This window comes from Rhincodon typus, unplaced genomic scaffold (genome assembly GCF_021869965.1).
Source record: "Rhincodon typus isolate 14 unplaced genomic scaffold, sRhiTyp1.1 hic_rhity00000494, whole genome shotgun sequence".
Taxonomy (NCBI): Eukaryota; Metazoa; Chordata; class Chondrichthyes; order Orectolobiformes; family Rhincodontidae; genus Rhincodon; species Rhincodon typus.
Genome location: NW_025966132.1, coordinates 1,609 through 28,977, shown reverse-complemented (window position 1 = coordinate 28,977; position 27,369 = coordinate 1,609). Strand labels below are relative to the sequence as shown.

Genomic DNA, 27,369 nt, shown 5'->3' with positions numbered 1-27,369 from the left:
CGGTGACCTGACCCATGACCTGTGAACTGTAGGGTGTCAGCTCCTGGTTGTTGCCAAGAGAATGATTTGTTGGATTTTGATTAGTTCTCCTTGTCTGTGTTGTGCTGGGGGAAGGAATTTGCATCAGAATCACCATCACATCAACTGAACATTGGTACGACTCAAAACACAAGATGGAACAGAAATGTGTTGAGAGAATGTCTTTTCTTTCCCCGCTTCTCGCTGTCTCTCTACGAGGTTGGCCTTTTCTCCGTGGCACCGTCTTCTCCCTCAGTCCGTGTGTGAGGCTCAAAGGCTGATATACCGCCCCGTAGCTGGAGGAGAGCTCAGCAGTGGTGCCTAGTGGCGGCTTTGTGAAGCACCTTGCTGGCAGTGGGGGGAGCTGGTGGTCTGGGGAAGTGCAGAGAGGCTGAAAGAGGCTCCAGTCACCGCAGGCGAGCTGCTGCTAGAGGACACCAGGCCGCAATTGTCACCCACTGGAGATCCAAGAGGACTGGCTCCTTGAATGAGCAAACTGGGAGCTGGAGGGATAGACAACAATCTCCCTTGTTCCAAAAGTCTCAGGATGTTACAGGTGCTGATGGATTCTGAAGCACTGGAGGAACGACGATCACAGTCTTTACTCTGGTCCTTTTTCTGCTTTGTGCGTCTATTCTGGAACCAGACCTTGACCTAAAACACAAAGACAGAATGAAATTGAATCAGTATGTCAGTAAAATGGGATGCCTCAAACAACAACGTGCATATTCTGCAACAGCTACACATCAGGAACAGCCCTAGGTGTTTGACCAGGAAATGACTGACGTTGAACCAAAGAAGGAGGTAATAAGGTACAGGTGACCAACGGTTTGGTCAAGGATGTAGATATTAAGGAGCATCCTAACTTAGGAAAATGTGGGACAGAGGTGGAGAGGCTCAGGGAGGGCCTGGAGACTGTGGGTACTGAGCCAACTGATGGTATAGTTACCAATGGTAATAAAATTGCAAAGCATTCCTTGGAGATTTTAGGCAGGAAGTGGTTATAAGACCATAAGATGCTGGAGCAGAAGTAGGCCATTCAACCCATCGAATCTGCTGTGCCAATCAATGCGATCATGGCTGATCTGATAATCCTCAACTCCACTTTCCTGCCTTTTCCCCATATCCCTTGTTTCCCTTACTGATAGAAAAAATTCCAAACTCAGCCTTAAATATACAGCCCAGCCTCAACAGCACTGTGCTGAATAATTCCATAGAATCACTCCTCTATGAGAAAAGAAATTCCTCCTCATCTCTTCCTTAAATGGATGACCCCTTATTCTGAGATTATACCCTCTGGTCCTAGACTCTCCCACAAGAGGGGACAACTTTTCCTCATTGACTCTGTCAATCCCCCCAAGAATCTTGCAGGTTTCGATAAGGTCACTCATTCTTCCAAACTCCAGTCAGTATAGGCCCAATCACCTCAAAGACAGTCCCTTCAAACTTGGTATCAGCCGAGTGAAACTTCTCTAGATTGCTTCCAATGTCAGTATATCTTCCTATAGATAAGGGACCCAAAACTGTTCACCATATTCCAGCTGCAAGCTGACTGGTGCCTTGTATAGTTTTAGCAAAACCTCCTTACTTCTCGACTCCATTTCCTTTGAAAGAAAGGCCAACATTCCATCTGCCTTCCCTACTACCCACTGATCATGGATGTTAGCTTTTTGTAATTCACAGACAAAAAGACTCCCAGATCTCTCTGTGCTGTAACTTTCTGCAGTCTTTATCCATTAATATTCCTTCCTCAACAGCATGGGCTCATGTCTTATTAACTAGTGTAATGTGTGGTCCCTTATCAAATGCCTTCTGAAAATCCAATTATATTACACCCACTGCTTCCCCTTTATCTAACCTGCTTGTTACTTCCTCAAAGAATTCTAGTCAATGTGTCAGACCTGATGTCCCCTTCCTGGAGCCACGCTGACTGTGTTTGACATTATTTTGTATCTCTAAATACTCTACTATCACAGCCTTTATAACAGACTCTAACTTAACCCCAATAACACACATTAAGCAACTGACCTACAGTTTCCTGTCATTTGTCTCCTTCCCTTTTTAAATGAAAGCATTACATTGGCAGTTTTCCAATCCTCCGGGACTTTTCCAGAATTTAAGGATTCCTGAAAGATTATTACCAGTCCATCCACTATCTCTGATGCCTCTCCCTTTAAAATCCCAGAATGCAGCACATCAGGTCAGAGATGGAATGGCCTGAGGTCATGAAAGTAATTGAATTGCAAGAGACCACATTTTTCTCTTTTGAGGCTACAAACTGAAATTCAACACAGAGTGCTTTATACTGAAATACCAGGGAGGTTTGCAACTTTTAAAAAAATCAAGTGCTACATATATTGTCGACTTGTGCAATCCAATGCTGTTTTTTAGAAGCGGTGAGAGCAGTATCAAGAATCTTTCGAGCTAAGGAGTCTGCCTGACAACAGCCCTCTGATTGGTTGAGGTGTTTATTGTTGAAAAGCTGCTAAATGCTCAGAGTCGCAGAAAGGAAGAAATATCGAGAGCCTGTAGTCAGAAAGTATTCATCTCTCTCTCTCTCTCTCTCACCCCTCCATGTGGGAAAAGGATAGAAAAAAATAAATAAACCTTAAAAGAAAGAATTCTAAAACAAGAAAGACCTAGGTCCACTTGATCATCCATTGAACCAAAGAGCAACTGTCATCCTACAGACAACAATGTGCCATCATTGCTAAGCTCGAAAGGACTGAGAATCCATTTTGTGGTCTGGACTTTGTATCTTCTTGTTTACCCTGTCAATATTCTTTTACACCAACACTATGGTTGTGAAGTTGGGTAAAGTACTTGCAGATTGGAAGGCAGGACACTAGAATTTGGTGTTTGTAAAATGCTATATGGGGAAAGCAGTATATGGTCCCTTTAAAAGATGATGTGCTTTTTCTTAGTGAATCAAAAAGGTTGTCTGTGGGTTTACAGGCGCACAGAGCACCTGAATTGAAATGTTTGTAGCAAAAGGCTATACTGTTAGGAGGGAAAGCAGCATTTTTTACAGAGACAACAGGTTTTTAAATTTAGCCAATTAATTTAATCCAGGTCCTTAGATACCAAAACCCAATTAAATTTAAATCTGACAACATAGGACCAAATGATATGTCATCAAAGGTATAAAAGATGAGGGTATTCGGAAAACTAGGGGATAGCCAACTGCCATCTGCCAAGAGAACAGCTCTCAGCTCAAAAAGAAAGAATTACTGGCTCTCACAGAATTCTCTAAGCCTTAGAGTAAGCTCCATCTAAATTAAAGGTACCCACAGCATAAATAGTAAATGTTCCTGACAGAAGAATTCAACACAGAAGGTATTCCTGTTGGAAGGATTCACTGAGAAGGCGTTCCTGACAGGAGACTTCATCGGAAAAGGCATAGAACATTGCAGAAGACATAACCTGGCTGTAAATTCGAGACATTAAATTCTTATTTTGTTTTATATAAGTGGGACTTGTATTTATTGGAATAGCATACCATTACAATCCTGTTTTATTCAGGAATAGTTAATAGTTAATAGATGGAGTTTAAAAACCGAAAGAACTGCGGATGCTGTAAAAACAGAAGCTGCTGGAAAAGCTCAGCAGGTCTGGCAGCATCCGTGAAAAAAAAAATCAGAGTTAACATTTGGGGTCCAGTGACCCTTCCTCAGAACTGGAACAGGATCATTGGACCCAAAACGTTAACTTTGATTTTTTTCTTCACATATGCTGCCAGACCTGCTGAGCTTTACCAGCAACTTCTGTAGTTAGAAAGGGTTTATTCAGTTTGTTAATAGTTTAGTCAGTTTGTTCACTGCTGGAGTTAGATAAATAAGCTGTTACTTGTTGATTATAAAGAATGTTTCGGAGTTTATTTTTTTATTTAACCACTCCTTTATAACAGATTGGAGTTTTTTTTTTAACAGATTACAGGGCAAGGCGCGCCTCTCTGGGTATTTCAGTTTTAGTTACAGAGCGGGGTTGACCTTCCATTATAATACTGTATACTTTGAACCATTTGCCTTTAGGCTGTTTTAAGCATGGCTGAGTGCATGTGTGAATTTAGTGTTTTGAATGGGCTCAGTTTAAGTTGCATAAATTAGTTTTTGTTAAAGCAAAAGTGTGACAATAAATAGAATTGGTTTACCTACAAAACCTGATGTGAATAGTTTTTCTTTTCAATGCAGTGGTTACAAGAGCACGTCAAAGGTACGGAATACTGTGGCGAGTAACTTACCTCCTGACTCCCTAAAGCCCATCCACCATCTACAAGGCACAAGTCATAGAGATAATGAACTAGAGGCAGGTGTAGGCCGTTCGGCCCTTTGAGTTTGCTTTGCTATTCAATATGATCATGGGTGATCCTCTCTCTTAATAACATATTCCGTCTTTTTCCTTATACCCCATTGATACCTACAAAGTCTAAAATGTTATCTCTTCCTTGAACATATTCAGTGTTTTGGCTTGCATAGCCTTCTGCGGTTGAGAATTCCACAGCTTCACTAGCCCTTGAAGAAATCTCTTCCCCATCTAAATCCAGAACGGTTTACCCTGCTGTGCCCCCTGGTCTAGGGTCCCCAACATTAGAAAACATCCTCCCTGCATCTGGTTTATCCAGTCCTGTCAGAATTTAATATGTTTCAGTCAGATCCTTTCAATCCTTCTAAACTCTAGTGAATACAGGTCCAGTCAAACCAATGTCTCTTCATAGGACAGTCCTGCCATCCCTGATATCAGCCTAGTGACTCTCTGCTGCACTCTAACTATGTTTAAGTATAACCTTCCTTGGGTAGGGAGACCAAAACTGCTCACAATACTCCAGCATGACCTCACCAATGCCCGGTACAGCTACAGTAAATGATGCCTACTTCTGAACTCAAATGCTCTTGTAATGAAGGCCAATATACCACGTCCCTTCCTAATTACTTGCTGAACCTATCTGTCTACTTTATTGACTGGTGTACACCCAGATCCCTTTGTACATCCCAATATGTCACCATTTAAACTATATTCTGCATTTCTGTTTATCACCCCAAAGTGTGTAACTTCATATTTCTCCACATCGTATCTGCAAGGTTGTTGTTTACTCATGATCTTGACTGATTTGTTGTCACACATATTTTACAGTGAGGAAAACAGTAATATAAATCACCTTGAAGTCTCCTTGCATTTACCTCACAACTCAGAAGGCCCCTCCCAGTTTTGAGTCATTTCTCAATGCTTTTTTTCCCAAGTCAGGAGTGTGATGGAATACTCCCCACTTGCCTGGATGGAGGCAGCCCCAACAACACTCAAGAAGCTTGACACCATCCAGAACAAAGCAGCCTGCCTCATTGGCTGGGCCTGACCCAGTACAGGGAGCTGTACCCGATGGTCAAGGGTCTGGGGAGATAGGATTCAGCGTCATAATCCAGGCTTCATGTGCTAACGGGCCCAAAGGGCTTCAGGACTGAAAATCTGGCCGTAAAGACATAGAGTCAGTGCTTTTGGAGAGACAGCTCTGATTTGATTTGTCAGGTCAGATTCACCAACAGGGACTGAGCTGCTGCTCCCCACCTTCAGGCAGTGTTTTAGTGGGTCCAATTTCTTTCAAAAGCCCCAAAGGGACCAACAGAGCTGCCCACAGGCAAGCAATAGTAGCTCCTACTGGCAGACTCACAGCAACCAATCTGGGCAACTCTTGGTTGAAAAATCTGGTTGGAAAATTGTCAATGCCTCTGGAATCATTTTAGAGCCAATGGGATGCTGTGTTGGGGGAAGCTGGGGGCCGAGATTTTAAGGTTTATTACCACAAAATTATATCTACATTTCACAAAAAGCTCTCTTAAATTTAAACCAGCACCTAAATAGTCATCTAAATTTTAATTATGCACAACTCTAATGGCACGATGGGCAGAATCTCTGAAGGACCAGAACAGTGTCGACCGATGGTGGGAAATTTGGCAGAGGGAAGTGATGGCCCAGTGGTATTATCACTGGATTGTTAATCCAGAGACCCAGGTAACATTCTGGGGACCTGGGTTTGAATCCCTGCCACAGCAGATGGTGAAATTTGAAACCAATAAATATCTAGAATTAGATATTTATGAATGGTGATGACTGTGGATCCATTGTTGATTGTCGGGAAGAACCCATCTGGTTCACTAATGTCCTTTAGGGAAGGAAACTGTCATCCTTACCTGGTCTGGCCTACATGTGCCTCCAGACCCACAGCAATGTGGTTGACTCTGAACTGCCCTCTGGGCAATTAGGGATGGGCAATAAATGCTGCCTAGCCAGTGACGCCCTCATCCCGTGAATGACTAAAGAGAATCACATCGGGGGTCTGGCAAGATCTATCTCGAAATTGGGAACAACTCAAAAAGAACAAAGAACAGCACAGGAACAGGCCCTTTGGCCCACCCTAGTCTGTGCCAACAGATGATGCCTTTCTAAACTAAAAAGCTTTAACCTCTGCACAGCCTGTATCCCTCTATTCCCTGCCTATTTATGTACCTGAAAAGATGCCTCTTAAATGTTGTTTATTGTATCTGTCTCAACCACCTCCTCTGGCAGCACATTCCAGGCACTTACCACCCTCTGTGTATACAACTTGCCTCTCACTGAATCCCCCACTATCAATATCCTTGGAATTACCATTGACCAGAAACTCAAGTGGACTCACCATATAAACATAGTGGCTGCCAGATCAGGCCAGAAGCTGGGAATACTGCAGCGAGTAACTCATCTCCTGACTCCTCAAAGCCTGTCCACCATCTACAAGGCACAAGTCAGGAGTGTGATGGAATATTCCCCACTTGCCTGGATGGGTGCAGCCCCAACAACACTCAAGAAGCTTTACATCATCCAGGACAAAGCCGCTTGATTGGCACCACATCCACAAGCATCCACTCCCTCCACCACCGACGCTCAGTAGCAGCAGTGTGTACTATCTACAAGATGCACTGCAGAAACTCACCAAAGATCCTCAGTCAGCACCTTCCAAACCCACGACCACCTCCATCTAGAAGGACAAGGGCAGCAGACACATGGGAGCACTGTAGTGACTGTAACAAGGTCAGACAGGTGGACATCATGGAATATGAGTTCCCTGACTGGAGCTGTTAATCTGGTTCAATCAGGGAGCCCTGGCTGACAGAAAAGAACAGGAGAGTCAGACACCCTGACACTCGGAGCTAGCTCTGAAGGAGCTGGATCAGTGTCAAGGACTTTCCACGTGTAAATAAAGGGTGAGTTGGTGACGGGATACCAGTGTCTGTGGATTTATTCCAAACACCCCCTGCAAGTTCCCCTCCAAGCCACTCCCAATCCTGACTTGGAAATATATCTCCGTTCCTTCAGTGTCACTGGGTTAAAATCCTGGATCTCCGTCCCTAATGGCATTATGGGTCAACTTACAACACATGGACTGCAGTGGTTCGAGAAGACAGCAAACCACCACCTTTGAGGGTAACTAAAGATTGGCAATAAATGCTGGCCCAGCCAGCAATGCCCACATCCCACAAGTGATCAAAACAAAGGTAAGTGTAACCCTAAACATTTGTCTCTGAACTGAAAAATTGAGATGAACTCCTAATGTGAGGATAGCCCTGAACATATGTTTATTCAGTGAAAACTTTAACACCAAGTCAAGAAATAAATGGTTATTTTGACACCACAATAATTGGGCAATCTTTACACAACACATGAAACTATACTCCATGAATGCACAGTAAGATAAATCAGCAATACAACACCCCAAGATAAAAGCCAACATTAGACAGCCATTTCGACAAGCACATACAAAAATATCAACAAAATATGAGTTGTGAATATTTACCAATTCCTAAATCACTAACCTCTCTCGAAATTAGAATTGACTCAGTATAATAAAAAAGAAATTAAAAACAGTGAGGCCATCAAAATACGACAAAAGCCCAAAATTGTGGAATAAAACACATGAAATGTAGCAAATCCTGCAAAATATTATAAACTCCCTGAAAGGTAACAAGTACAAGAATAAAACCAAAGATGTAACAAATCAAACAAGACAACTCTAAATACATTAACCCTTCAAAAGAGCCTAATGTTAAATTCAACGCAGTGTGTGAAACATAGCATCATGCGAAATGATTGACAGAATTGTATAACTGTTGCCCAATGATTACAACAGAAATCAAATGCTGGAAAATAAACAAATTTAACAAATGATGAACAAAATGTGCCAAAATATTACAAAGTCAAAGAAACGAAACGAACCCTACCTGAGGAAATACAGTAGCTATTCCCAACTTTTCAAAATATGACTATAAGTGAAATACTACAAGGGCAGCAAGATGGTGGTGGAGTAGGGCTGTTGAGGTTGGTTGGCTCACCGAGCTGGTTCATTAGTTCACAGACGTTTCATTACCCCGCTGGTAACATCATCAGTGCAGCCTCCGATGAAGCGCTGTCGTGTTTTCCCGCCTGGTATTTAAACTCTGGGGTCACGACCAATACTCACTCATCTCCACCCACATGGATAAGGAAAGCCACCAATTCGATTGGGACAACACCAGGATCCTAGGACAGGCCAAGCAGAGACAGGCACGGGAATTCCTAGATGCCCGGTACTCTACGAAGAAAGCCATCAACAAACACATAGAGCTCACCCCCATATACACTCCACAGTGAAGGAAAACCAGAAGTGAGGTATCCCAGTTAAACGGACACCAGAATTTAAATAACAGGTGGAAAACACAACGGCGCTTCATTGGAGGCTGCACTGATGATGTTACCCAGCAGGGTAATGAAACGTCTGTGGAAAAACAACGAACCAGCTCGGTGAGCCAACAACCACAACATCCACAAACCAAGCTACAAATCTACTCAAGAACCGTAGAGTAGGGGTTTCGGAGCCCAGGGCTTGTCTGTTCTACTTTTCTTCTCGTTTCTCATCTGTTTTATCTCTCTTTCCTCATTTCTTTTTCTTTTTTTCCCTCCTCCTTTAATTTACTTATCTCTTATTGAATGGCAGCGATGGTGACAGTGTCAGCAAGTGGGCCCAGTGCAGACTGGTGTGGGCCCAGTGCCAACACATGGCAGCGGCCTCAGAGGTGGGTTTCTGCGTTGACGAGGTGGTTCTGACACAGATTCAAGGAGGGCAGCGCCGGAGGTGAGTTTGGGCCCGGTACAAGACCCGGTGGCATCAGCAGCGTCTACATCGGTGAGGTGGGCCCGAAGCAGACAGATGGCGGTGGAGTTGAGTTTGGGCCGGTGCGTTACCCAGTGGCATTGGTGGGTCTGCATTAGCGAGGTCTCACAAGGAGGTGAGATGGGGCTGAACAGTGGTGACTTTGGTTCCAGCAGTGACAATTTAAATTTTATGCCATTAGAGATGCTCCAGATGAATCAACTCAGTTTATTCCATCTGAACTGATATTCAGACACAAAGTAAGAGAGCTTTTAAAATTAATTAAGGAAAAATTGATAGGTCCAAAGTCAGAGATCTCACATTTGGATTATGTATCTGATGTGAGAGAAAGAATAAACAGAGCAGGTGAAATAGCTAGACAATGTTTAAAGGGAGCTCAGCCCATAATGAAGCAAGAAGCAGATAAGAAATCTAAAATTCATACGTTTGCCCATGGGAATAAAGCATTGATGTTGTTACCAGTGGTCAGAGATCCCTTCAAAGCAAGCTTTAGTGGTCCCTATCAGTTTGAGAAGAAGTTGAATTATGTGGTAAAGATGCCAGAAAGGAAATAAAGTTTATCAGGTATGTCATGTGAACATGCTGAAACATTCCAACAACAGGGAAGGGGAACTGGAGAAATGGGTATTAATTACTGCCACTCAGAATGAGGAATCAAATCCAGATAATGTGGATTTTGATGTGCCTCAGAATAAATTGAATAATGAGGAAGTCCTGAAAGAATGGGATAGGGTAGTAAGCTATCTCTCTCAGAAACAGAGAACTGAATTGAAATGATTGTTGCACCTCTGAGGACATATATAAAACCAGAATGGGGAGAACTAATACCATAGCACATTGGGTTGATATCGGGAATGCTGTTCCAATAAAACAACACCCTTACAGGCTTAATCCACTCAAAGCAGAGCAGGTACAGAAGGAATTGGAAGTGATGCTCCAAGAAGACATCATCAAGCTGAGTCAAAGCGATTGGAGTTTGCCAGTTGTGTTGGTTCCCAAACCTAATGGTACTCAACGATTCTGCATAGATCATCGGGAGATTAATACCATGACTAAATCAGACTCATAACCAATTCAAAGGCTGGAGGATTGTGTGGAAAGTCAGACAAGCCACTTACATCACAAAGTTGGGCTTACTTCATGGTTACTGGCAAGTACCTTTGTTCGAGAGAGCAAAAGAAGTTTCTGTGTTTGTAACCCCAAAGGGGCTGTATCAATTTGAAGTAATGCCCTTTGGAATGAAGAAAGTGTCAGCCAAATATCAAAGACTTATGAACAGAGTTGTGGCAGGATTGACTAATAGTGCCGTCTATATAGAGGACTTTGTGATCTTTAGTCATTCATGGATAGATCACATGGTGCATTTGGCAGAGCTTTCTGAGAGATGACGGAAGGCAAAGTTGGTCACAAATTAAGCCAGGATAGAATTCGCGAAGGTGGAAGTGACGTTCTTAGGACATATCATCAGACACGGACGGATGACATCAAGGAACATGAAGATGATGGCCATCAAGGAGTTTCCAAGACTGTCCTCAAAGAAGGAAGTGCAACAGTTTTTGTGACTGAGCAGATTCTACAGGAAATTTGTATGAAACTTTAGTAGCGTGGTGTCACTGCTGATGGATTTGTGAAAGAAGAACACAATATTCAGGCGGACAGAAGAATTCCAGGAGGCATTTGAGAATTTAAAACAGTGTTAACCACTGCACCAGTTTTAGCCATTCTCAATTTCTTGAAACCCTTTAAAGTCGCTAGCGACGCAAACGATGAAGGGATTGGAGCTGTGTTGTTACAGGATGATGATTGTGGCATTGAAAGGCCAATCGGTTATTTTTGAAAGAAACTATATCCACCAGAGAAAATATTCAACCATTGAAAAAGAGTTATTGAGTTTGGTGCTGGCCTGACAACATTTTAATGTTTATGTTGCAAACAATATATCGGAGACGTTGTGTACACTGATTACAACCCTGTGACATTTGTGGAAAGATTTAAAGACAAGAACACCAGATTATTTCGTTGGAGTCTCATGTTACAAGCATTTAATTTACGGATTGTACATGTTGCAGGTCATGAAAATGTTATTGTGGATGTGTTATCACAGGTTTAAAAGAAAATGTGTATGTAAGATAGAAACAGTAGTGCTCAGTTCCATATGTGTATATATAGAATTAGTATGAAATGTGTAACTTTAGATTTATGACCTGTTATCTAATAATAATGCTGTTAAGATTTAGAGAAAAAAAAAGCCATCTTTTCATAATGATGGTTCATTTGTTTCTTAAGGGGGAGGTGTTGCGAAGTTGGGTAGAGTATTTGATGTTTGTAAAATAATAGGGGTGAAGTGTGCGTGGTACTTTAAAGATGATGCGTTTTTTTATGCTTGGAGATTGAAAAAAAAGTCTGCAGGCAGCAACAGAGGCACAGAGAGTTCTTGAAGTTGAAACATTGCATCAAAAAACTATACTGTTAGCAGGCTAAGCAGCATTTTTACCAAGACAACAGGATTTTGAATTTAGCCAATTAATTTAAACCAGGTCCTAGATATCAAAATCCAATTAAATTTAAATCTGATGGTTTTGACAATTTAGGACCAATCCTATTGGAAGTAATTAATATGTCATCAAGGGTATAAAAGAAGAGGGCATTTGAAAATTGCTGTGAGAGCAAACTGCCATCTGAAGATAAACTCATTGGCTCTCACAGAAAGAGTAAGCACCATCTAAATAAAGGTACTACAGCACTCTTACCTAATATTCCTGACACAAGAATGTGACGGAGGAAGGCATTCCTGAATTAAAAACAACGGAGGAGACAAATAACATTCCAGAGGACTTATCCTGGCTGTAATTTAGAGAGACTAAGTTTTAGTTTATTTTTTCTTATTACTTTGATTTATATAAGTAGGACTTGTATTTATTAGAACAGCATACCATTATAATTTTGCTTTATTCGGGAATAGTTCGTAGTTAAAGGGAGAATTATTCGGTTTGTTACTAGTTCTGGTCATTTATTCACTGTTCGAGTTAGATAAATACATTTTCACTCGTTGCTTATAAAGTGAGTATCAGGAATTTCTCTCCTTTATAACAGATTGGGGGTGACAAGCAGATTACACCACATTTTTACATTTCCTTTAACAGATTACGAGGCAAGTTTCTCTGGGTGTTTCAGTTTTAATTATTGGAAAGAGGTGTCAAACCTCCCCCCCTTGTCACAATAGTAAAGAGCTAATTACACAGCCTTACGGGGCACCCTTGTTGAGGATTATTGTGGATGATGTGTTGTCACCTTTCATTTTGCAGTTTAATGAGAACTTGCTGAGCACACTATAGTTTTCATATTTCCCACTTTCTCACCTTTCAAATGGTCTTATCAAAAACATTTTAAAACTTTTTAATCACAAAAACACCAGGATTCAGGTCATGGAATATGCAATAGTCAAATAGGTTTTTCTCTTTATTTTTCCAAGAAAACCCTAAAAATATACAAACACTCCAAAATAGCACATTCAAAAATAAAAATCAAACAAAATAAAATAACCAAAAACAAAATAAACAAAACCAAACAATTATAAGACATCTAACATATCGTACAAATGTGTTTCTAAAAAAAATTGAAAGCAACACAACTTGTTGTTTAATAAAACAGAAATGGGGCATCACTGTAAAATGTAAAAAAAATTGTTTATCCTCTTCCACTTAGCAGGATAATTTGCAAGAATACCAAATCAGAATTCTTATGAATTGTCCTGATTGGTGCAGGTTAAAAAAAAACTTTGATGATCTTTGTCTTTTCTCAGCAATAGAAAAATAACACAACAAGTCTGATCCAACAAAATACACTTGACCAAGTATGGTGCTTCCAACTGAGGTAGTGGTCTTGTGGTTTTATTGCTAGGCTATTAATATTCTTGGACCTGGGCTCAATCCTGTCATGGCAGATGGTTTGAATTCACAATTTGGATTCAATAAAAGAATCTGGAATTAAGGGTCTAATGATGAGCATGAAACCACTGTCAGATGTCAGGGAAACCCACTTGGTTCACTGCTGCCATTGAGTGAAGATAGTATACTGCCCATACTTGGTCTGGACAAATGTGACTCCAGACCTACAGCAATGGTTGACTCCCAACTGCCTTCTGGGTGATCAGAGATGGGCAATAAATGGTATCCTAGCCCATGTCCTCTTAATGAGTAAAAACAAACTAGACACATTACTCCCAACCAGACACAATATAAATTGTGTATATTCAGAGACCATTCAGTCCCTTAAGCCTGCTACACGTGAACAGGAAGGATTCATTCATCTCCTCAACTCTGTTGCAGAAGAATAGCAAAAGGTCATTCAGCTCTTTGGGCCCACACTCCCATTCAATTGGATTGTAACTGACCTCATATCAGGGATCCCACATTTCCAACAGAGACACAGTTACATAGTGTGTGTATAAATACATATATAATGATATCAAAACATTGATGCTCTCAGATTGATGAATGGATATGATGACCCATGTGACGAGCAGACAAAAATTCAAAACAGATTAGGTCTGTGTGGGATGCTCTGAGGGTCAGTGTGGACTTGTTGGGCCGAAGGGCCTATTTCCACATGGTAGGGATTCTACAATCAAACTTAAGGAAAAAGGGAAGATGTAATTTAATCAGTGGTTATGATTCAGTAGCCATTCATGAAAACTTACATCTATACAACATCTTACACAATGTTTCAAAGTGCTTTGCAGCCAATGAAGTGGTTTCTGAGTTGTCGGAAACACAGCAGTGGTACTTGCAGCAAACTCTCCAGATATGGCCTTTCTTTCAGTGATTGAAAGATAAATGTTAGCCAGGTCATGGGAATAATTCCCTCACTCTGCTCCTTTAAAATAGTGCCATGGGATCGGATACATCCACCTGAGAGGGTAGGTGAAGCCTTGGTTTATCATCTAATCCAAACAACTGAATCTACTGGCAGCACAGTGCTCCCTCAGCACTGCCCTGGAACAGTCAGCCAATAGGTTTGTACTCAAGCCTCTGGAGTAGATTAATGAACGCAGCACCCTCTCAGGTATGACCCACCAGGGGTACCTAAGATCCACTGTTATAAGACATTTGTTCTCCAATTCAACGACTGTTCCTATCTACACCTATTGCATTCAGCATGTATATGCAATCCAGGCACAGGCTGATTTCGGATTGCATGAGCTTACACTCACTCAGGCAAACAGCCTGTGAACAGCTAGAACTGGAAGAAAGACTCACATTTTCATTTTCACAACCTCTGAACTTCCTCAAATGCTTCCTAAACCCAGCAAACAATTTGTGCGTAGGGTCAAATCTCCTTTCTACATCACTTCTCCAAGGGGAACAGTCCCACTTTCTCTGGTCTATCCACATAACTGAAGTTCTCCATTCCTGATGTCATTCCGAAAATGTGTTGCCTGAGACTGAAATCATTGCATAGAAAACATAGAAACATAGAAAACAGGTGCAGGAGTAGGCCATTCGGCCCTGTGAGCCACCACCCCCATTTCAATATAATCATGGCTGATCATGCAATCTCAACATCCCATTCCCACCCTCTTCCCATACCCTTTGATCCCTATAGCTGCAAGGGCCATGTCCAGCTCTCTCCTGAATATAACCAAAGAACTGGCCCCAACAGCTTCCTTTGGAAGAGAATTCCAGAGGTTCACAATTCTCTGAGTGAAGAAATTCTTCCTCATTCCAGTCCTGAATGGCTTACCTCTTATTCTTAAACTGCGACCCCTAGTTCTGGACTTCCCTAACATCGGGAACATTCTTCCTGCATCTAGCCTGTCCAGTCCCATCAGGATTTTATATGTTTCTATGAGATACCCCCTCATTCTTCTAAATTCCAGTGAGTACAAACCCAGTCAATCTGATTTTTCTTCATATGTCAGTTAATTCTAGTCAATGGTTATTTAATGCAGGCTTTGTGCCTAAAATTGTCTGAAAATGATGTTTCATGTTGGAGGTGTAGGCTGGATAGTCTCAAACCAGGGAACAGAGTAAAGAGCAGAATATTAAAACTGAGATGAAAAGGAATTTCTTCTCCCAGAGGGGTTGTGAGCCTCTGTAATTCTCTGTGCCAGTGTAAGCTCAGTCAGTGAGTCTGGATAAGACAGAGATTTCTGCATTGTAGAGACTGCAAGGAATGTGGGGATAGCACATGGACAATGGTGCTGAGCTAGAGGACTGGCCATGATCTTGGTGAGATATGAGACACGCTCCAGCCTCCTGAGTGACCTCATCCTGATCCTGCTCCCTTTGTTCTGGGAGCAATCACAGCATCAGGGGAGTACCGAGAGCAGACTAGCTGCTGTTTGCTGCTCTCCTTGAGTGAAAGTACGAGAGTGAGCAGGCACACCACCCCACCCTGGTACCTGGGTCTCAGAGAGACTGAGCTGCCTGGCCAGTTCCGTGCGCTCCCTGCCCACCACATACTGACAGCGTTGGAATTCCATCTCCAGGCGGTAAAGCTGCTCTGCTGTGAAAGAGGTCCGTGTCCGCTTCGGCCGGTCCAAATCCAATCCCCTCGGCAGAACAATCTCACGGATGGTCCCTTTAGCATCTAACCAGCAAAGCGAGAGATGGATTAACACTATAATGTAGAACATTTCAATCTCTCGCTCATTTCTCGTTGAAGATCATAGAATCCCTACAGCATGGAAGCAGCCATTCAGCCCATTGAGTCCACACCAGCCCTCCAAAGACCATCCCAAAGATCCAAGCCCCTTCTGTATCCCTGCAATTCCCATGGCCAATCCACCTAACCTGCACATCTTTGGACTGTGGGAGGAAACCGAAGCATCCGGAGGAAACCCACGCAGACACGGGGAGAATGTGCAAACTCCACACAGACAGTTGCCGGAGGGTGTAATTGAACCCGGGTCCTTGGCGCTGTGAAGCAGCAGTGCTAACCACTGAGCCACCGTGTCACCCAACTTTTCTGGCAATTGGCAATGGGGGAGGTGATGGCCTCGTGGTATTATTGCTGCACTGTTAATCCAGAGACCCAGACAACATTCTGGAGACCTGGGTTCAAATCCTACCATGGCAGATGGTGAAATTTGAATTCAATAAATATCTGGAATTAAGAATCTAATGATGACCATGAATCCATTGTCGATTGTTGGAAAAACCCACCTGGTTCACTAATATCCTTTAGGGAAGGAAATTGCCATCCTTACCTGGTCTTACCTACATGTGACTCCAGACACAACAACAATGTAGTGGAGTCTTAACTGCCCTCTGGGCAATTAGGGATGGGCATTAAATGCTGCCTAGCCAGTGACACCCTCATTCCGTGAAAGAATAAAGAAAAAAATATCATCGTAATCATTGGATTCTTAGTTGCACACATTTGTTAAATTCAAATTTCACCATATGCTGTGATGGGATTTGAACTCAAGTCCCCAGAAAAGTAGCTGAGTTTCTTGATTAACAGACTAGCAATAATACCACTCGGCTACTGCCTCCCCAGTGTCACCAACTTGTCACCAATCTGCTTTTCTCTAGTTCCATTTTAATCAGATTTCAAAATTTTACTCCATATTTAAACATCTCTACAATGATTCTATGATTCTATCTGCCTGAATTTTGTCTGTTAATTCTCTCTTTCTCACTCCTTCCTTTCTTATTTCACCTCACAATTTACTTCTTTCTGTTTTGTTTTAAAAAGATTAATCCATTTCCTTCCTCAAATACAGAAAATTCCAAATCTTTCTGACAAATCCGTGTTGAATTTATGCTAGAGAAGAGATGGGGAAGAGATGGAATGAGAGACAGAGAGATAGAGGCAGAATGGGAGAGAGAGAGAAAAATGGAATGAGAGAGAAATAAAGAGGGAGAATGGAAGAGAGAGGTGGAATCAGAGAGAGGAATAAAGGATCAGAATGAGAAAGGAATGGGTTGTAAACGCTGGCCCAGCCAGAGACACCCACAACCCATGAGTGAATAAAATAAAGAAAAGGAGAGATAGAGACACAATATGAGAAACAGTTATAAAAAGATAGAATAGAGAGAGAGCTAGAACTGTCAGTAAAATTGAGATGGACAGAGGGCTAGACAAAATAATAAGGAATGTAGAGATTAAATAGAGAGATAGAATGAGAGGGATAGTGATGTACAATAGAGAGGCAGGATCAGAATGGAGGTAAGGATAGAGAGATGGAACAGAGAGGCAGATAGAATGGAGACAGAAAGAGGCAAAATGGAGAGGGTTGGTGAGCCAGGATAGAGAAACATAATGGAGTGGAGGACGGAAAGGATAGAGACGGAGAGATTACAAAGAAATGATTGAGAGAATGAATTGGTGACATTTGCAGAGAAATGCAAAATGTGAAAAGAAGTAGAGAGATAGAGAGAAAGGGAGGGAGTGTGAGAGAGATACAAAGAGGGAAAGAAATTCAAAATGGAGGGGAAGACAGAGACAATGGAAGTGCAATATGAGGGAAGAGGGAGATCCTCTGAGAGGAGGTGTGGTAGGTGGGCCAGAGAGAGAGAGTTTCACAATAGAACAGTGAGGGATGGAGACCTCAACAGAGAGAGAAAGAGAAAAAAAGATAGAGAGAGACCCTGGGGTTCAGTAACTGGCTGACCAGCAGGTACCCACTGCTCAGCCTAGTCCAGAGGGGGCTACGTTTAATTGAATGGAGCACCCACACCTTGTTCAGTAAGTGATGGATCCCTGTCCTCATCCCATGACAGCCAGGCCAGACACTGTGTGTGTGTGAGGGTGTGTGTGTGCAGGCTTGTGTGTGTGTGTGTGTGAGGGTGTGCATGTGTGTGTGTGTGTGCACGCGCGTGTCTGTGTGTGTGTATGCATGTGTGCATGCGCGCATCTGTGTGTGTGCATGCGTGTGAGGGTGTGGTGTGCATGCAGGCTTGTGTGTGTGTGCGCACACGCGTGTGAGTCTCTGTGTGTCTGTCTGTGTGTGTGCGCGTGTGAGTCTGTCTGTGTGTGTGTGTGTGAGTGAGAGTGCGTGTGTGAGTGTGTGTGTGTGTGTTAGTATCGAGGAGGAGACACGGAGTGAAAGAAACTCAGACAATTTCAAGTAGAAGCTAAAAATGAGGGAGGGGTGGGGTGCAGACCTGGAGTGAGCAACCCCATCAAGCAATTATCAAACAATCCCGGAATGTCCCTTGGAGACACCAACAACTCATATCATCCCTTCATTTGCTGCCAGTGTAGGGACAGTGTTTATATCTGCACATTTGACAGTGTCTGTTTTCCTATCGAGTCAATATTACAGAGGAGTTTTGTATCATGTACAGATCATACACTCTGCCTGCCTTTCAGACTGACTGCACATAGCTTGTAGAAAGCAGGGAGCGGTCACCCCTATACTCAATCCGAATGAAGATGACTGTTCCTATGTGACATGGTTAGAATCACAGAATCATTACGGTGCATAAAAGGGACCGTTCGGTCCATCGGCTCTGCGCTAGCAAACAACAAAATGGATCGAAACCGAAAGGACTGCGGATGCTGTAAATCTGAGGAACTTCTGAGAAAGGGTCACCGAAACGTTAACTCTGATTTCTCTCCGCAGATGCTGCCAGACCCGCTGAGTTTTTCCAGCAATCCCCCTGCGATGTCTGTTTTTGTCGCAAAATAATTTGGTTTTGTGTTTAGCCGGAACATTGAGCGAATATTATAAACGTGGTTTTTAATTTCTCCGTTGGGTGGTGGGTGGGGTGGAGGCAGGAGTGGAGGGGAAGGGCGGGTGGTGGTCTGTGAATTTCTAGACACCCAGCTCGGGCTCCGTCCGTGTAAAACATGACAACGGAGAGCAGGTTAAAGAACCGCTTAGCGTTACTGACCTGGTGCGGGAACTGGAGCTGGGGAAGGCGACACAGAGAGAGGGAGAGAGAGAAAAATGGCTGAATCTTATTAAATTCAACTGTCTGCCTGAAACCAACGAGATCCGGATTATAGACTGTTTTATCTAATGGGAAACTGTATCTTGTCTCCTCTAAACACCATCCACAGAATTCCTGACCTCTGAGCGAACCCTTGGATGGTTTCAAGCTGACTGGCTTACATTTTAATTTCCTTTTATTTCATTTATTTAAATGAAGTGACACTAGCTTTTTTGAAAATAAGTTGCTGAAGATGTAATATAATAGAAAATATTTTCAGTGCAAATTTATCTAATTTAACGCTACAAACGACAGTGTCATTCTGTTTACCATTATATGTTTAACATTACAGAAAAATCGTAGGAAATATACTAATTTTTGCATAGTTATTTAAATGGTCACTCTTAGGCTAGCCATGTTTCACAAGGTGAGAATTAAATTTTCAAACCACATATCTGCCATATCAGAGCTTCAAAAACCCCAAAGTTCAAAAAGAAACTGATCAGTTCTGAGGAAGGGTCACCGGACCCGAAACATTAACTCTGTTTTCTCCTTCACAGATGCTGCCAGACCCGCTGAGCTTTTCCAGCAACTTCTGTTTTTGTTCCTGATTTACAGCATCCGCAGTTCTTTCGGATTTTTATTGGCCATGGTGAGAAATTGCGTTTATTTAAAAAAAACAACATTAATTTGGGGAGATGGATCTGAAATTTGAGACATCCCCTCCCCCCGGGTCTGGGGGCGGGGTGAGAGGGAGGGGAAAAAGAGAAACGGCAGATTGTTTCATTTAAACGATCTGTAGGCTATAAATATCTAAAGCAGCCTGTCACCGGTCTTAGAGAGCTGCTCTCCACCTTAACCACGGATCAACAGGGACTTACCGACCTGTGTTTGACCTCTCTCTAGCCGCTAGACTTCGATAGGCCTGGGATTGTACAGGGAGTGTGTGTGTGTGTGTGTGTAGGAAGGCGGTGGGGGTCTATGTAACACTGGGGCGGCCTGTGTCTCTCAATAACCATGTTCCCTTCTCTGCCTGGGTTTCTCTGATTGTACAAGGGCAGAGGTGTGCAAGCCATCCTATTGGCACTGTCACAGGAGACCCCCCCCCCCCTTCCCCCGCCTTCTTCCTTTCTCTGGGGTTGGGGGAATTCCTCTCGCTGCAATAAATGCCCAGTCCTTTTCCCCGTGCCCAGCCTGCAATGTCCGCGCAGATAAGGAAGGGCGAAGCCACAATGTGGGAAATAGAGGGGTTCCGGATCCCAGGGTCCCACACACAGTTCATTTAAACCAATCGCAGGAAACCATCCAGGGTCACTCAGTGAGTCCTAGGAACAGGAACAGGCCATTCAGCCCCTTAACACTGTCCCACTACTCAATGAGATCATGGCTGATCTGTGGCCTAAATCCACTTGCCTGCCTTTGGCCCATATCCCTCAATACCCTTGTTTAGCAAAAACAAAATTCATCGTGGGCCGAAGGGCCTGTATTGTGCTGTACTGTTCTAAAATCTCAGATTTAAAATTAACAAATGATCCAGTATCCACTGCCGTTTGTAGAAAAGAGTTCCAAACCTCTCCCACCCTTTGTGTGGGGCAATGCTTCCTAACATCTCTTTTGAAAGGTCTGGTCCTCATTCTCAGATTGTGCCCCAGGTTCTAGAATCCCCACCCAGTGGAAACAGTTTATCTTCATCTACCCTGTCTTCTCCTATTAATACACTGGAAACGTCGATTAGATCATCCCTTAAACTTCTAAATTCGAGAGAAAACAGGCCCAATTTGTCTAATCTCTCCTCGAAACCGCTGAAGTCCAGGTCCCAGTCTACATTGTAGTCCCACCAAATCCAATATATCCTTCCTAAGGAACTCCTTGTGAGGTGTTTATGTGAGGTCCCCATCGGATACAACAGTCACATCTCCCCGTGATAATCCGGATTTTGTTAATTTCAGAGAGACGAGTGAACACAGGCTAATCTCACTTGTATCGTTCGTTATCAAGTTTAACATTATTTATACATATATATGAGAAATTGCGGGGAGTTTGCCTACAATGTATTGGATAGAATTAAATCAAAGCATCTTTTTAGTTTAAAAATCTTTTTATCGGTTCGAATTGCGCGTTATGGATCGTAACTAAGAACTGTACGTGGGCACAATATTGTCTGAAGTGTATTTGAATTAAAACAACATTTCGACCCGGCCAGAACCAGTGTCAAGAAAGAAATTTTTAAAAAAACAAACTAAAATTGGAGAATGTGAGGAAATCGCGCCGTCCGTCCAATATTTCCAGCAAGGGTTTAGACTAGAGTGGGGATTAATTCCACACACAGGCGTGGGATTTTAAAGAGACGGGATAATACATGTGAAAGTATCGGGATGAGTGTAAGTGTTGAAAAACAGGGAAACGAAGATACAAAGAGGAGACGCAGAGAAAAGGTACACAGTACAAAGTACAGAAAGAGAGACGCAGAGACTGAGACAGGCAGAGAGAGATAGAGAAAGACAGAGAGAGACAGAGAAAAGGAAACAATGGGGCAAAGGAGACAGACACAGAGATAGACAGGGAGACGCACACAGAGACGGAGAAATAGATAGACACAAACACAGAGACCGTCACAGACAGAAAGACGGAGAAACAGGGACAAGAGAGGCAGAGACAGAGAGAGGGATAGAGTGAGACAAACACAGAAAGAGAGGCGGAGACAAAGTGAGACAGAGAAAGGGAGAGATAGAGGAAACGGTCTGTAACAAAGACAATAGCGATTGTGGAAGTGTCCCCATTAAAAACTCACATTCCAGAGTCCCATTAGCTCCCTCACCACAACACCTTCAATGCACGCATTCTGTGATATTTTCCTCTCATGGAACATACGCAGTGGATGTTTCGATTAGCTGCGAATCTCGGGAATTAATTGTTTATGTGCCGCATTGTGAACATTTGTTTTTTTTTTAAAAGAAAGGAGAAACTATTGCGATAAATCCTCAATCTTTAAATACAATACACACACATTCCCTCTAACGGCCTGTATCTGAAAGCCCTTGGACAGAAGTTTATTTCCAGCCAAAGTTTAACTGAATATATGTGCCCACCGCCGATTGCAAACGGACATTAAATTGATTTTTTTTAACAATAGTGTGGTCTGTTAAATTATGTTTGAACGAAAGTGGGACTGCTCTCTGCTAGAAAATCCACACCTCATCTAAACATTAACCACCTCTACAGCAGTGTCAGCATCATTCCAAACTTCACAGTCACGGTAAAAGAACAAGGACTTTCTGTATAAGGAACTGCAGATGCTGGAGAATCTGAGATAACAATGTGTAGAACTGGATGAACACAGCAGGCCAAGCAGCATCAGAGGAGCAGGAAAGCTGACGTTTCGGGCCTAGACCCTTCTTCAGAATCCTGTCTCTAACATATTATATCAAAAAAAAACAACTGCAGACGGTCAAGACAAAACGAGCAGAAATCCAAAGCCACATTGGGAAGGGTTAAATAAAAGACTGAATTGTGTGGAATCAGGAGCTGCTGTGAATCCCAGTCTCCAAACTATTGGGACTTTCCTCAGGTCTCTTGACCGCAGAGAGCGGGAAGGTGGAAACAGATTTAAATTCGAGGAGACCAATTGAAACTAAACTGCAGTTTGTGGGAGAAGGGGTTGGTTCGATCCTAATGACCTTTAGTTTTGAAAAAAAGAAAAGGTCTTTTTAAACATCGATTCAGCTCAGTTTTGAATCGGAATGAGGAGAGGGAAGTGTGTCAGTGCTCCGGGATATTTCTGCCCCTCTCTCTGGTTATTTTTGACACGGGGAAGGGGTGGCAGAATTCCGATAAAATCTGCCGGATTTGGGCACTGAAACACAAGCGTTTTAATTCAATGTTGAAATCAACCTTCCCCATATTTATCATATCCGCGCCGTGAAAACACTTAGACTTTAAGAAAAATACACACAGCTTTAAATTCTACTTTTTAAATTTGAAATGCTATTATTTCCGAGCTTCAGACTCCTGTATTCCATTTCTTTATCGCCTCGTTCTTTTATTTCCTCAGTTTATTATTTTCGTTTCTCTATAAGTTTTTTTTTGTTGGGATTTTGTTTTGTTAAAACGCAAAGATTGAGATCTTCGCCGCTGAGATATTTTTCGCTTCGTTTTTCTTACCTTGGACTAGGATCCTCCTGCAATAATCGGGATCTCCCGGAGACAGTTTCGCTTCTCCCGGGGACACAGAAGTCGAGGCGGATGTACCGGAGGGATCTGTCCTGGTCTGCCCGGCCTGGGTTTCGCCCCTCGGCGCCTCCTTGCCTGGATCACCCACTCCATCGCTCATGGTGTCGGCCTGTAAAAGCATTCACTCCGGTCCTGGTCTCTGGAACGGCCGCTGGCTCCGATTCACAAGGATCCGCGCCTTCCTGAAAGGGAAGAGTGATCACAATCGAGCCACCTCATCCCGAGATCAGTTCCACCGTCTCGCCATCGCCAGGGACCTTCCCCGGAGAGTGGCCCCCGACCCTCTGAGGCAACGTGAAGATACAAGAGGCCGCAGGAAGGCCAATCCCCCAGCCCCTCACCCCGCTCCCACGCCGCTAGGAGCTGGGGAGATGAGCCTAGAGCTGAAGGCGGGAGTGGCTTGTCATTCGCAACACACACCTTGGTTTCCCAAAGTTACCAGGGATCGGTCCGGGAAGGTGGAGGGGGTGGGTGAGGGGTGGGTCACCTCTCAATCAGCAAAAGGCCCTCTCCCTCACCTGGTCGCACCCTCGTCCTTTCTGAAACAGGAAACCATTGCCAAGCAGAAAGCTATTGGGTCCACAATCTTCACTGTACATCCCAGCATTAGTCCGACCAGCCACTTCCCCCACTACCCCTGTCCCTGCACACCGTTCCCAATCTCTCAGGGAATGCAGTGGGTTCTGGAGGAGGGGAGGGAGATCCAGAGAAAGGTGGAGGGGAGCGCGGGTAGTTAGAAGATGTGGTGTGGCGGGGGGGGGGGGGGGGGGGGGTGCTTCTTTAAATTCTCTGCCAAGGCCACGTAATTTCCTGTCTGCTCGTTCATTGGTAAAAACAAAGAGTCAGTTTAACTTGAGCTTTAGCGAACACGGGGGTGAATGCCCCACTAACCCCCATCTCCTTGCATTGAAACATGGAAAGAGAGAGAGAAAGGGTAACGTGAAATAATTGCTGTTTGAAACAACGAGAAGCTCAGTCAGTGTCCTGCATCTGTACAAAAACACTGGGATGAGATTGGAATTGAATAAATTTGTTTGTGGTTTCTGTCTAGATACAGCAATAAGAATGTATTCTATGTGTCTGTAAAAAGATCAAGAATATATACGGTATGTATGTAAGTACATGAATTAAAATATATCGAGTATATATGTTAATACTTTAACAAGAGTATGTACATGGTATGCATAAATATATTAACAAGAACATTAGCGATATGTGTGTAAGTACATTAATAAGATACAAAGTATTTGCGTAAATACAATGGTAAAAATATAAAGTGAATGTACAGATACATTGACAGGAATACAAACAATGTATATCAAAATACATGAATAAGGATGCATAAATATGTGTGCAGATATAATTATAAGAATATATGGTACATGTTCTGACACGTTAACACGAATATATGCAATACTTGTGTAACTGCATTAATGATAATATATAATGTGTGTCTACATATATTAAAAAGCATGCATAACGAAAAGTTTTGATATTAACACGAATATATACTATAAATTAATAGGAACAAATGAGGTATATGTGTAAAAGAAACTAGAACATGTGCAACATCTGTGTCGATACATTACTAAGAATATATAAAGTACATAGGCAAGCTTTGACCAGAATGAATTAATTACGTGTAGATCCAATGATAAGAACATAAGGTATATATTTCAATGTGCTAACAAGTGTATTTAGTGGATGTGCTTGCTAGTGTAGTTCCAGCATCCACGGGTCTTTTTTTAAAAATATAGTGTATGTGTCAGTACATGAACAAGAATACTTACAGTATCATTGCACATACATTCATAAGAATGTATATAATTTGTGTAGGAACGTGAATAAACACATGTACATGTACACATGATAAGCCTGCATACATACAATGTGTGTGTGTGTACACTGTGTGGTCTCACTGAGACATGGATAGAGGTTTAGGAACTCGGAGACTTTAGGAAACTCGCAGTCTCTCTGAATTGCACTTTGACCGGGAGGTTGGGGGGCTGGGTGGGTGGCAATGGGAGCCCGGCCACGAGGGGGTTAATAATCCCGCCTTCAGCTGATAGGGGGGGGGGGGGGGGGGGGGGGTGATTTTTTTTTTAATTTGAGGCATAACATTCCCTGGGCGCTGGGTCCGGGACGGCTGTGTGTGAGAATCTAATTGCAGACACCGGCCGGGCTCCCAGCTTCTACAGGGGCGGATAATGGCCACTGTAAAATTGTATCCAGCCCCTGGCCTTCACCCCAGCCCAGATCCCCTCCGACCCTACCCCATCTCACCGCTCCTACAAACTACACTCCAGAACCCGTTCTCTCTTTGCAAGGACCGCGGTGGGTGAATTTTTTTTCCCTACAATATGTACCAAGCAGTGAGAGAGTAGGGGTTGAATACTGGCTAAATCACGTTATTGATCATTACAAGAATTGTTTAAGGAGCAAGGGGCTGAAGTCTGCTCTTGATGACTATGTGGCCACCCTGACTGTAGTTTCATTCAGTCTTAGTGTAACCCTCGTTTCAATGTGTTGACCAAACTGTCTCAAGACTGAAATAAAAACGAACAAAACTCCGGCGTTACAAATCCTCGCAAACATACACTGTACACGCACACACAGTGAAATAACCCTGGAAACTAGTACACACCAATAATAGAGACAAAAATATACACAAACCGTAAGACGGGCACATAAATCGATATAGACAGGAAAACGTGTGTAAAAAACACAGAAATGCGGTGACAAATATACAGAAATATATCGGTATAAATACATTAATCTTCATAAACCTCACAGGTCTCTCCACACAATTACACGGGAGTATATTTCACACAGTGACACAGGACTATATATACACATACACCAACATAAAAACAGGATCACACATTGCTGGAAAAACTCAGCGTGTTTGGCAGAATTGTTTTGTTTCTGATTTCCAGCATTTGAGGTTTTGTTTTGTTTCTTTTTAACCAATATAAATATTTACACAATACAGTACTATGTACATACACAAATATAGACACATGCATTTACATCAAATACAGAACCATATATACACAGAAATGTAGACATATACATTTGCGCAAATACAGAGCCATATAGACACAAAAAAAAGATACGTACATTTAGAAAAATACGGAACTATATTCACACACAAATATAAACATATACATTTACACAAATACAGAACTGTATATATACACAAATATATGCGTATGCATTTACAAATACAGAACTATACACACACGTAAATATAGAAAAATACATTTACACAAACACGGGGCTATATATACCCAAAAAGCAGACATTTACATTCACACATATACAGAACTATATACTCGCAGAAATATCGACATATAAATTTACACAAACACAGAACTATATATACATTCATAAAGACATATGCATTTATACAATTACAATACTATACATGTACAGAAATATGGACAGATAAATGAACAGGCACTGGGTTACATATACAGACACACAGGGACATATTTACGCGTCTCCACACTCCACAATCTTAATGTCTGTCCCAATTTGTACATATAAAAAAATCCCAAATCATCTTCCAGTTTATTGTCTCAGTTTTGTTTTACAGTTCTTCTTGCCGCTTGAGATTAGTTTCTGATCATTATCGGGGGCCTCTCCGGCTCTAAACACCAGGTTTCAATCTCCAGCACAATATGCAACAAACAATCCTTTCTTTCCTTTCCATAAAATTACAATCGTACGCTTTCTCCCTTTTCATCTCTCTCCTCTTTCGTTTCCTCCCTTTACAATTCATCCCTCTTTCCCTTTCTTTAACCTCCTTCTCACGTCTTTCCGGCCGCATTTATTTTACTTTCGAGCCTTGTTCGTTCCCCACATTTTGTTCGCTCTGTTTTCCCTCTCGTTCTCTCTGCGGCTCCCGGTTCCCCCTTTCCCTCCCATCGCTCCTTCTCTTCTCTATCTCTCCCCTTTATTCCCCCGTTCCATTTCTCGATTTATTTTGAAGTTGGGAGCCGACTGATAAGCAAACCCATTCTAAACATTCCACACACAGACAGACTGGCAATTTGCAAG

General features: G+C 42.6%; 1 protein-coding gene across 1 annotated transcript; it reads right to left on the bottom strand.

The window, feature by feature from the left end:
- Nucleotides 1–230: 230 nt before the first annotated feature.
- LOC109923988 (ventral anterior homeobox 2-like) lies at nt 231–23,407 on the bottom strand. Its single transcript, XM_020524006.2, is given in 5 exon segments — nt 231–307; nt 310–363; nt 366–672; nt 15,597–15,784; nt 23,239–23,407. Coding segments are annotated over 5 exon segments (795 nt in total).
- Nucleotides 23,408–27,369: the final 3,962 nt, after the last annotated feature.